The sequence below is a fragment of the Struthio camelus genome, chromosome 1 (assembly GCF_040807025.1).
Source record: "Struthio camelus isolate bStrCam1 chromosome 1, bStrCam1.hap1, whole genome shotgun sequence".
NCBI lineage: Eukaryota > Metazoa > Chordata > Aves > Struthioniformes > Struthionidae > Struthio > Struthio camelus.
Window position 1 is genome coordinate 140,979,184 of NC_090942.1, and position 11,585 is coordinate 140,990,768.

An 11,585-nucleotide genomic window follows, 5' to 3' on the forward strand; every position below is an offset into this window, starting at 1 on the left:
GGTGTTCACCATCTCTCTTGGATACTCACAGACCTGTTCATGCAGTCTCCCTGGCCTCTCTCCATACTTGCACTATAGTGTGAATAATCCCCTTGCTGTACCACCATCTCAGGTTTTTGTTGATATACCCATTGCTTATACTAAGGCCACTTCACAGCCTTAGCTAACACTTACCTACCCACTCCATACCCATCCTTTGGCTTCTGCTTGATGGAAGAGGAGGAAATACTTCTCCCCTTAATCTCTGATAGGCCAAGTGACCTTTTGCCCCTGCTTTAATCACCTGGGCCCAGGAGTAGGCAGTTATTCCAGGCAGAAAAAGTGATGTGGGAGTCCCTGAGGAGCAGAAGTATTTATGTTAGCATTACCTTGTGAAGAGAGTGGTATTGCAGTTCATATTATTCTGTTTAGAGGTAGAGATTATTTAGGCTCATAAACACAACAGTTAGAAAGGTATTTCTTTAAAATATAACCATAAAACACCCACTCTTCTAACCAGGGCTTCCTGTTCTCCTGCTTCTATTGTTAATTAATTAAATTGCTGTGACAAATTGGGGGAAAAAAACCTGTTATTATATGCAATTTGTCTTTCTTGTTCATATTCTTGTCTGCCTGAATGCCTAGAGTTAAATCAAAAAGGGCTTATTCAAGGAAAGAACTAAGCAAAACAGGTAGACTAGTAACAGATGTAGGCAGTTTAGATACGCGAATTCAAAGTAGTTAACAGTGTTGGCTCCTTCTGGGCCAGAGCAGTCACAGAGACCAGTCAGAAGAAAAGAAAAAGGGTTTTGAGAGAGAGAAGAGAAGCTGCTCAGCTTGTGCTGTGGACAAAAGTGCCAGAAGAGGAGCAAGATCATGTTGTTCCTCCCAAAATATATAATAAAAGATATAAAAGAGATCATTACAGTAAGCAGAACCTTCTTGTGCAATGCATAGAGAGATTTATGCTGCCATTACAGAGACTTCAGCTGAAATATAATGATATGTTTTACGAGGATTTGCTATGAACCGGAGCAAGGAGCAGGCTTGCGCATTTATTTTTCTGAACAATTTCTTTTCTTTTTCAGGGTGTTTTTAAAGCCAGACCTCCCAGTTCTGTTTTTTAGTGTAGCCCCAGGAGTCGCTGTGGAAGAGGGACCTGCCCAGAGGTCAAGGAGGGCTTTAGGCTGGCACTGAAACTGAGCCCTCTGGAGCAGCCGCAGCCTAACTAAAGAAACAGCTGGCAGAACGCTTTTGTTGTATGACTAGGTCTTACACATTTGGTGATTTTGAATGATTATGTTCATAATAATCAGGCAGAGGCAAGCGATTCAGTCACCTTAATATCTCCTTAGGGGTCAACCCTTCCTGGAGTTGCTGACACCCTCCCAGTTGATATACAAGGGATGGTAACACAGGGCCTGGACAAAAACAGGGAACCTGAGCTTCTCCTAGGCAGAAGTGAAAGCTGAAAGCATGACACTGAAGAGGAGCTCTGAGTCCTCAGAGAGAAGCCAGCTCAGCCAGCTGCCAGGAAGATAGATGAAATGCAAAGTGAAAAAGTTATTAGAAATTATCAGTGAATCCTTCTTTAGGTCATATTTTAGCTAGTGCTTTTCTCCTTTTATTCTTTCTGCCTTTTCCATGTTCTCTTCATTTTCCTTGATTTTCTTCATTTGCCTTGTGCAAAGGCTTCCTTCAGCCTATATGCTCTCTTGCTCCCCGCCCCGTTCTTGTGCAACATGCCCATGCGCAGGGCTCCCTCTACCTTGTAACTTCCTCCTACCCACAGCCTGCAAGCCCTTCTGAAATTGTTCCTCTCATACTTTCTTATTCTATCTCATACAAGTTTTTCCAGCCTTCAGATTTATGAGCATATTGTCAGTGCAACCGTGAGAGAGCTCCTTTATAGCATTCAAGCCCTTGGCAGGAGTCCCACCAGAACCTCCTTTCCCCGGAGACAGGGTGTGTTGCCCAGTCAGTTAGAGCAGTTAGGCTCAGCAGCTGTAAGCCCAAGATGAAATAAAGAGTAGTGCTCAAACTTCAATGACTACTAAAAATAAAGCATGAACTTTGCTTGGGGCATTTTCTGACACGAATGTGTCAGTGTATGCTTTTCCTGTTTTACATATACACATACACATAGAAAGTATAACTTTCTATTAAAATCACATTTACTCAAACAGTGATCCAAAGAGCAGCAACTTTAGGCACAGCCAAACCACTCCTGGCAGTCTGTGTACTAGAGTAAGCCGAGCAAGTGTCTCCAGCACTTGGCCCAACCACAGGAAATGCTGGAGGTCTCCAGTGAACTGAAAGCTGGAAGTGGTGATTCTCTTCTAAACCAGGAACTTCCAGTGAGTAGTGCATCCTATTGTTGCGGTGCAGCAGTAAATGCCAAGCAAGGTGCATGTCAGTTAGTTAGACATCTGTGCTGGCAATGCCTTATGTTGAATCTCGTCACAGTGAAACAAGTAAATTATCAACTTTGGGACTAATTGTGCATTTCATTTTGGGGTATAATATCAACATTAAATTTATCCTCCACGCTTTGACATTTTCTCCAAATGAAGTTTGGGTTTTTTTCCTCACCATGCATCATGACAATATTTTACATGGAATGGTAGGGCTAAACAGTTTCTTGGAGAAGTTTGTTGTAAGCCAGGGTATTGTTCATAGCTATTGCATTTTTCAGACACTGCCAGAAGTAAGGCTGAGATCGAGGGTTAGTTGGCCATTCCAGGACAGAACTTCTGCAGAGCCTCTTCCTCAGCCGGACATACCGGGACTTCTGCAAAACCTTCTCAAGAAATATCAAAATAATTACATCCATTTTTTCATCTATAAGTCGCTGGTGGGCCATGTAAAATGTTGTCTTGAAGCTTCCACTTTTCATATACTTGTTGGTCAGGACAAATATGGTCTTTTTGCTCATTTGAATGCTCTGGGAAAGGTTGTCAAAGACTGGCTGTCCTGGGAGCCAGTCCCTTTCTTCCAGGCATAGATTGAACTGTCTGACTTTTTGATCTTCCAATTTTTCAACCAATTCTGTCAGCACCCACTCATTCACAGCTGGATCTTTGCTGTCATAGGCAATAAAAGCATCATAGCAAGTATCCGGTAAAGGTAAACGGCGATAGCCCTTCAGCTTGGCAGTACAGTAATGGTAACTGTACCACACATCCCAGAAATAGAGATGGCTCATAACTGTGAACACCATAAAACCTAGGATAGCTGAAGCTGACATAGCATACAGGATCAAATAGGAGGTGTCCAACTCACAGGTATATAGATCTAAGAACACCACGCTCTTTCCTTTATGCGCCCCTGGGCCAGCACAGGTCACATCTGTGGCCAGGAGTGGAATAGTCACCTGAGTCTGATTGATCCACCAAACAAACCACACTGCATCACAATTGCATTTGAAAGGATTGCCATGCAAAAGTAACATCTTCAGATTGTTGATGACATTTTCAGGAAAACTAGATTTCTTAATTATTTGGATCTTGTTTGAGCTGAGGTCCAAGTATTTCAAATTAAAAGCACCTCTGAGAAAATGTTTGGTTAGCCGTTGAATGCGATTGTTTCGGAGCATCAGCATTTGAAGGGTTGAAGAGCAATTGGACAGTTCTTGGGGAACTGTAAACAGAAGGTTATTGCTAAGGTCCAAGGTTATTAGCTTCTCCAGGAAATGGAGTTCTTCCCAATGGAAATTCTTCAGTTTGTTATTGGTTAAGTTGAGTATCCTGAGTTCTGGAGGCATAACTTCAAAAACACCAGGAGGCATAAAGCTGAGAGAATTGAAGGAAATATCCAGTTGCTCCAGGCTGGTCAGATTCTTGAAGAAGGACAGGTATCTAGCATTTCCATCCATCCATAAAACATCTAGACGATTCCCTTTGAATTCTAAAACTTGAAGAGACTGGCTTTCCATTCCTGTGCTAATAGAGGTAGAAATCTCATTCTCATTCATCATCAGCTTCTTCAGATAAGTCAAGTTTTTCATAAAATTAAGCACATGAGTAACGCCTTCTGCAAGAAAATAATGTTTGTTATTGCTTAGATCTAAAATTTCTAGAAGTTTCAGCTCTTTGAAAGCAGATGAATATAGCAAATCAATTCGATTGTTAGAAAAATCCAGATATTTCAGTCCGGACAGGTAGTAGAATTCACTTCCATTTAAAGTTTGGCTTATGGCATTACCTGACAAGTTGAGGCATCTGAGGAAACTAAGATCCTGGAAATCTGAAGGGTTAATAAAAAATATGTTATTTCTGCTTAAATCCAAAGTTTCTCCATATTTCAGGCAGTCTTCATTAACCAAAGGTTGGTAGGGAGCAGCCTCTTTGTCTTTGGACTTGCAGCTTCGCCCATACTCATCATACCTGAAATAATGCATATCTTGTAATAATCTGTTATTGTACTGCTCTACTGAAATTCTGGGATTAGGGCAAAATCCATAACAGTTGCTTTCACCTGAAGAAGGAGAAATTTTATTCACTGAGAGGTCAATGAATTTCAGAGCTGGGAATTTTTTGAACACTTTCAGGTCAGCAACTTTGATAAAATTAGTCCCAAGATCCAGCACTGTTAGATTTCTAAGATTAAGTAATGGATCTAGATTTTCTTGCTTTAGTTCTTTAAAGACATAACCCCTGAGCCTCAGGGTTTCCAGGTTAACAAGGGAGGAAAATGTCTTAGATAGGTTCAAGGACGGAGAATACATCTGCAGTTGAAAATTGAAGGACAGATCCAGCTCCACAAGACTAGGAATAAGTTTCAAAAACTGAGCATCTCCAATTTCCTTTGCAAGGAAATTTTGGGAAAGGTCAAGTTCTTTGAGATTCCTGGTGTTTTCAAACCAGCTGCTACATATTCTCTGAAGAGAGTTACTGTGAAGTCGCAGAATTTTTAATTGTTTCAAGGAATGAAAAGCCTTTGGATGTATGTCAATTGTACCTTTGGGGCAGGGAGTACAAGGATATGGGGCATTATAGCAACGTGGGCAATTACCACTTAGATCAAGAATTTCTAGGTTGTGAAGGGCAATTAAGTCGTGTTCTTGAATCACTTGAATTATATTATTGTAAATATACAATTCCTTTAAAGTCGATGACAAATTGGGTGGAACGTAAGTTAAGTTGTTAGACTTCAAGGACAGTATTGTTAAATTTTTCAGATCCAGAAAGGCTGTTTCTTCGATTTCAAATGAAACATTGCAAGGATTACGGTAGTAACAGTTCTGTCCCAGATACAATACTTCTATGTTTCTTAGCTCTGACAAATTTGCTCTTGTGATAGAAAAGATACCGTTTGCTTCCAGGCTCAGCAGACGTAAAGTAGTAGGAAGACCCTGTGGTATTTCCAACAGCTGATTTGCATCCAAATACAAAGACTTCAATCTTGTCAACGTAGCAAAACTGCCACTCTCAATCTGCAGTCTTGTGGTGCAGACATGATCTTTGGGCCCCAGTCTGACAGGCACACAGTTGCATCTGAAGTCAATCTCCATGAGGTTTCTGAGGTGAGCAAAGGATGTTGGATAGATGTGTGGGATATGATTAATAGTCAGGGTAAGGTTGGTAGCATTTGCAGGGATTCCTCGGGGGATTTCTGTGAGACGGCGATCACTGCAGTCCACTGTCACAGTAGCTTCGGAGACTTCTACGTCACAGGGTAAACTTTTGGGAAACCAAACTCCTGACAGCAGCTTTGGAAATAGGAAGAGCAAGACATATGGCAATCCATTTGAGGTCTTTGCATTAGGCACCTAAAATGAGAAAACAGCAAGGTATTAATTTAATGCAATGGGAATACATATGTTATAGGATATCACATCAATCGTGTTTTGGGTCAGAGCAAAGAAACATCTAAGCCAGGGTCCTGTCTCCCACACTGACTAACAGTGGATGGAGCGGGAGGGATTATAAGTCAGGGAAATGCCTGTACTGGTATTTCCTCGGCTGCTTTCTTTCCTTTCTTATCACTAAGCACTGCAGAACAAAATATCACACTCTAAATAGTGAATCACAGAAAACATTAAAGAATCTGTTAAAAATGTCTAGGCAGGTGATTAAAGTCTATGTTCCTGTGAATAGTCTTTATTTAAGGAGAAACAAAAGGTATTAAACATGCAATAGACTATGCATGCACATATAATACGCAAAACCAAGCAGAGTAATGTTTAGAGGCATATGAAACAATGAAAATCTGGAGTCAGATAAAATCTAGTCTAAATTGTCAAAAAAACCCACTGACTAATAGCTACATGCTTAATTCAAATTTCACATTAACATAAGGGTTCTTCCTCTACAAAGAGCCAGGACAAATGTGTGGACGACTAACATCAGTTAATGTCTGTGCTTCCATAGGCTTTTAATACCAGCATGTGTTTTTACTGTCCAATAAGGACAGAAGGCCAAGAGGGCACTGTATCAATGATACGTATAAAAATAAAAGTCAAGGAAAGATTTAAATTGAACATGTCCCTTAAAAGAATCATACTAATAATTAAATGAGAGCCAAAATCCCACAGGCATTTAAAGAATCTGCCAAAATAAGTCGTAAGTCTTTGCAGTCTTGCCTACTTTGTAGACTGATGTTCACTATGGGAGCGCAATGGGCTGTTAATGTTTGACTATAAACTAGTTATTTCTTCAGCAATAGCCAATGTTAAAGAAACCTTGTCCCCTTCAGGAGAGGCAGCTGGTCAGGCAAGCAGGCAGTCCAGGCCTTGGTTTGCATAGGCCAGGCAGAGGGGCTGTGAGCATTTTGCTGCCTTACACAGCTCCTTAACTGCCTGTGTCTAGTGCCAGTCTTGGATTGGTCAAGACATTTGAACACAGTCAGAAACACAATAATCAAAATCAACATTTCTCCTTGGATAACTCAGTTTTTAAGGACTGGAAAGCAATATGTGGCATAGAGAATGCTGTTTAATAACCAGAACTAATTATGCATGAAATTATACTGACCCAGCGTAATACTCAGGTAAGCAGCTGAAAACCAGATGATTAAGCAAATTTGCCAAGATATATGAAAATGTTTTTTTCTCTACAGGTTGGGATATGTTGACATATTAAGACCTTCTCATTACATTGACAGTATGTAAAAACACTTTTGAGTGTTGCCTGAGTCATGCTTTGCAGGCAACACTGATATAGAGATTAAATGGGCTTCCTGTTGTGCCCTCTATTTACTTGGACCACTGTATCTTCCCAGATATGTTTTTCTGCTTTACCTCACATAACAATGCTAAATCTATCTACTTATCTATTTGTCTACCTGGACAAGTAGGGCGGCGAATGTAAGACAAGCTAGATCAAATCTCTTAAAGCACTGCACTTCTGCTCTGTGGATTCAACAACCAAACGAGGTCACTTTGGAGATTCATTCAATCCGTTTTTGAATACAAAGCTTCAGTAAAGAAGGACAAAGGTAAAAGCCAACCCTGAATTCAATATATTGTCATATAAAATTCATATCAGTAACCTGGTACCTTGTAACTCTACAGCCTTTTGTCTGGCATGGCTTCCTTTTACATTGCCAGGAAGCATGGCAGTGCTCTCTTCAACAGATCCATAGAAAAGGGAAAGATACCTAAATATCCAGGATGGTACCTGTGATTATCATTATACACAAAGTCAGGGAAAGCTAACCTGGACTAACTAGACCATGACCATAACCATGAATTCCAAGGCAACGAGCCGTATTTCATTACTATCAGCTCTTGTGAGGTCATTTGTTAAGAATGAAAATAACCTTAATTCTGCTTATAGTAATTTGCTTTGGAAACTCACCCAGACTGAGGCCACTGGATAAGATAGTTCACCAGGGTCTTCAGTGTGGTCTAACCAATCCACTTTAGAGGTTGATTAGCTTTTCTGATTTCCTGATGCAGACAAGCACTTGGATGAAAATGGTAAATAAGAATAATCAGAGTAAGTGGGCAGCTAATCTGGAGAAGATAAAATACGTTCAATTCCTCCCATTATCCTAGTGTTTTATAGAACTCTTTCTTCTCCATTAATACGGTCAGGGAAGTTGGAGGCAGAAGGAGGGGCAATACCATTAAAATGAATTACATGGAAAACTGAAGATCTTTAAAAGAAAAGGGACATTCCAGAAGAAGAAAATTGGATATGTCCTTGTAAATATTTTCCTTCCTTCTTTTCCAAGGGACGTGTTGACTTGTGCATGGATGTTTATTAGAATAGTAAAACCCTAGGAGGGCCTATCCTAACTGAACTGTCCTTGATTCCACATCTCCACATGACTGCCTCTCTTCCCCTTCCAGGTGCAATGCACCCCAGGGTCCACAGTTGTGAGCCAAGGGAGATGCCCATAAAACTTGGCAGACAGTTGACAGGGAAATCTCAGACTCTCCCCAAACAGCAGGACATGTCACGCAGTCACATGGTTGCCTTTTATCTTTACCTATTGCTGCATGCCACAGCAGCATGCAAAGTGTCGATCCATCAGCCATGTGCACGGTAGTTGTATCCAGCAAGTGAAATTCTGACAACCGCGACAGATCAGACTTTAACAATCCATGTTGCATTGCCATTATGAGAAATGCTGAAAGACTGTTTGCTGTAATGGTAATAGCCGCCAGCATTGTAATAGCTTAATCTATTTTTACTACAACAGTGTATTTCATTTTATTTATTAGTGCTATTCATTCAAGTCCATGCTTTGACATGTTTTAGTCACCAGTCTTGGAAAAAAAGAATGCACTTACCTATCACCGAAATGTATGTTTTAACGGCAATTTTAAAATAAGGAAGAAAAACCTCTGCTGCCAGCCTGGGAGCCAAACCACAGATTTGCTGCTCTTGAGGAAAAGCTAATCAGAATCAACCTTTCAAAAAGATTGGCTAAACCAAACTAAAACTCTCTGCAGCCTGTCCCAGCACTAGATTAGGACATAGGCAATGTGGAATCGCTGTCTAGATCATCGGGAACGTTCTGCCTGAACTTGTGCTCAGAGACCGTGTTCAGCCACCTAATTTTAGGGGCTTACCTGAAGTTCCTCCCTTCTGTGCTGTCAGCCTGGGCACTGACATTCAAGAGAGAGGGAGCGAGAGGAGAGAGGCCCCCACTCAGGCGGTGTTCAGATCTCTGAATATGGAGTCAGCTCTGCGTGACTTACGCTCCTAACTCAGACTCTTCAGCTACATGCCCGAAATTAGGTGCAATGAATCTGGGCCTTGTATACCTTCGCAAATATACTTGTAAGTTCCTTAAGATGTCAAAAATGCCTGCTCAGATTTTCAAAATGCTCAGATTCTGAACTCTCAGCGATTGCTATATTTTTAGGAACCTAGATGTCTTCATAGAGCCAACCGAGCTCTTAATGTCTCTGTGCTTCATTTCTGTTTTATGTATGTGCTTCTACTTCCCAAAACCCTTTTAATGTATTATCTATTTACATTGTAAACTATGACATTATCATACTATTTTCATGCATATCATGTAGTGCATGTTATAAAACTTCAGCAAAAAAAAAAGGATTCCTGAAATTAGAAGAAATAAATAATGATAAATTGTGCAAAATCTCTGGAATGAGAAACAAGTATAGAAGAAAAGCTAGTGTAGCTATATGAACTAGCATTTTCTGTGTGATCATGTTTGGTTTTATAAGAAGTTCAAAAAGTACTAATATTCTTATATTAACTGAGCACATGCATAAACCCAAAGCTGAATTTACATCTGATTTATAGTATTCTTCAAATATTCAGAAACAATACAGCCAGGTGATTTCTTAATGTAGTTTTTCTGTATGTGGTCCATACATGTTCTAAAAGGTGAAAGGGTGAAAGGTCTGAGAGAAAATAGCCTCTCAAAAGTTATAGATATTATAGAAGACATCATTATTATACTCAGCCTGTAACATATTGGCATGAAGAAATGCTATCCTTCTCTTATCCATGTCATTATGTATTGCAACTTATAACCACAGCAGCTAATTCAGACATTTAGAAAGAAAAAAAAAGAGACTACTTTCTTAAAAATCTTTCACAACTGTTTCAATTAAATAGTTTTAAGAACAAGTTTAAAATGAAAATTTAACCTACCATTTTCTGTACTCTTCCAAATCTGAAAGATTTGTTGTTAGCGGACACTGTAAATCAGAGCAGAAGAAAACAGCATAAAAGGGGTCCCCACTGGTTCAGCTCAGGTACAGAAGAGAGTAAAACATAACTCACTCAAGACAACAGCAGTAACCACTACTCTATCTTTCTTCTCTTCAGCTGAGCTGCAACTTGGAGAAATAATTAAATGTGAAACAACTGCTGCAACCCACTTCCTCAAATATTTGTCTTTAAAATTGAAATAGCAATACCTCATTTAGTCTTCCACTCCCCATAAAAATAACTGAGAGTACTCTTATTTTTTTTCCCTTCTGCACAAATTTACACATTACTCATAAATCCACGTGCTGCTGTGGCGAAGAATTTTCTTTCCTTTTGGTCTCCTATGCAGCAATTTATTCCCTTCTTTCCCACATTTGAATGTGTTTTTCATTTTAAGCTGCATATTTTACCCAGCTTCAGTCTCATACCTTCAGGGACTGTGTTAAGACTTCCCCAAGAAAGTGAACAGACAGGAGGGAATCCCGGTGGAAACCAATTGCAAAATTCTTAGGAGGAGAACATAAGATTAATCAGACAAGAGGCAAATGAGCTACATAAGGGTAACATTCACTTCTGACAACCAAGATTTGCAAAAGCCAAGTACCACTTTTTTTTAGTGTAAGCTGCGTGAAGAGAGAGAGAGAATGAGAGAGTGAGTGAAAGACAGACCCTGATGTGGACAATATTTTAGAGCTAGAAGTTTAATCATTTTTATTGTTATTATCTGGGATTCATTCCTGCTGCTGACAGGGTCAAGAACTGGGCCCTTACTAAAAAAATCAGTTGTGTAACTAATATAAGCAGACAAATTTCTTAGCTTGAATACTTTATGGAAGAAATGCTTGTTACGTGAAGGAGGTTTAGGAGAAGGAAAGCAAAGCAAAACATTAAAAAAGCATAGTGGTAAGAGCATAGGAAACACCACGTAATAAGGTGAAAAATGTATAGGAGAGAGTGTACAGAAGAAGAAAGTGAAGATGACATGGACAGACAAAGGTCTGATAAATAAGCGTTTCATGAACACGGTACCTCTCTGAGAGTGTCTTCCTTAGTAGTTCCTATGCTTAGCAGGACATGCTAGTTCAATGGTTATGATATTTGAAGCGGTTTTTTGTCATTTCTTCTTTTCCTGCACATTTTTCTTTACATTTTAAACAGCAGTTCATGGTTTCTCCAACTGTTGTGGAGCTGAAGAACTCATTTCAAAAGACTAAAACTTGAACAATGAAGAGAGAAAGGCTTTGCAATCATTCTTTAAAACTCCCTTTTGTTAGTGGCTGAGTCATATAGACATAAACAAAAACAAGAAAGTTCACAGAAGAAAAACATTTAGCATCGTTAACATTTTGGTCAAGGACTATGAAAGGGCTCATTAACTCACTATAGGTTCAGGATTCTATTTTTCAAACTTTGTGCTTGATTACTAAAAATACTGTAATAAAATATGATCCTTCTGCTATTGTCTGGTAA

At 39.6% G+C, this 11,585-nt stretch overlaps 1 protein-coding gene across 2 annotated transcripts; it reads right to left on the reverse strand.

The window, feature by feature from the left end:
• Positions 1 to 2,131: 2,131 nt before the first annotated feature.
• Positions 2,132 to 10,340, reverse strand: TLR7 (toll like receptor 7). 2 transcript variants are annotated; one of them, XM_068920489.1, is made up of 3 exons: positions 10,188 to 10,340; positions 10,056 to 10,102; positions 2,132 to 5,749 (listed from the first exon to the last, which is right to left on the reverse strand). In XM_068920489.1, the coding sequence occupies exons 1-3, from the start codon at positions 10,327 to 10,329 to the stop codon at positions 2,609 to 2,611; spliced, it is 3,330 nt and encodes a 1,109-aa protein (XP_068776590.1). In that variant the 5' UTR covers positions 10,330 to 10,340; the 3' UTR covers positions 2,132 to 2,608. The 2 variants fall into 2 exon arrangements, with proteins under 2 accessions (XP_068776590.1, XP_068776598.1); XM_068920497.1 differs by adding an exon at positions 7,779 to 7,886 and having other exon boundaries at positions 10,056 to 10,275.
• Between the last annotated feature and the right edge of the window lie 1,245 nt (positions 10,341 to 11,585).

What these genes read in the sequence shown, in the direction of transcription:
- TLR7 (XM_068920489.1), bottom strand. Translation starts at nt 10,329, where the DNA reads ATGAGGTATTGCTATTTCAATTTTAAAGACAAATATTTGAGGAAGTGG. An exon ending in GGTTACTGCTGTTGTCTTGA is followed by an intron (nt 10,103 to 10,187) that starts GTGAGTTATGTT and finishes TCTGATTTACAG; the next exon opens with TGTCCGCTAACAACAAATCT. An exon ending in TTGGAAGAGTACAGAAAATG is followed by an intron (nt 5,750 to 10,055) that starts GTAGGTTAAATT and finishes TTCTCATTTTAG; the next exon opens with GTGCCTAATGCAAAGACCTC.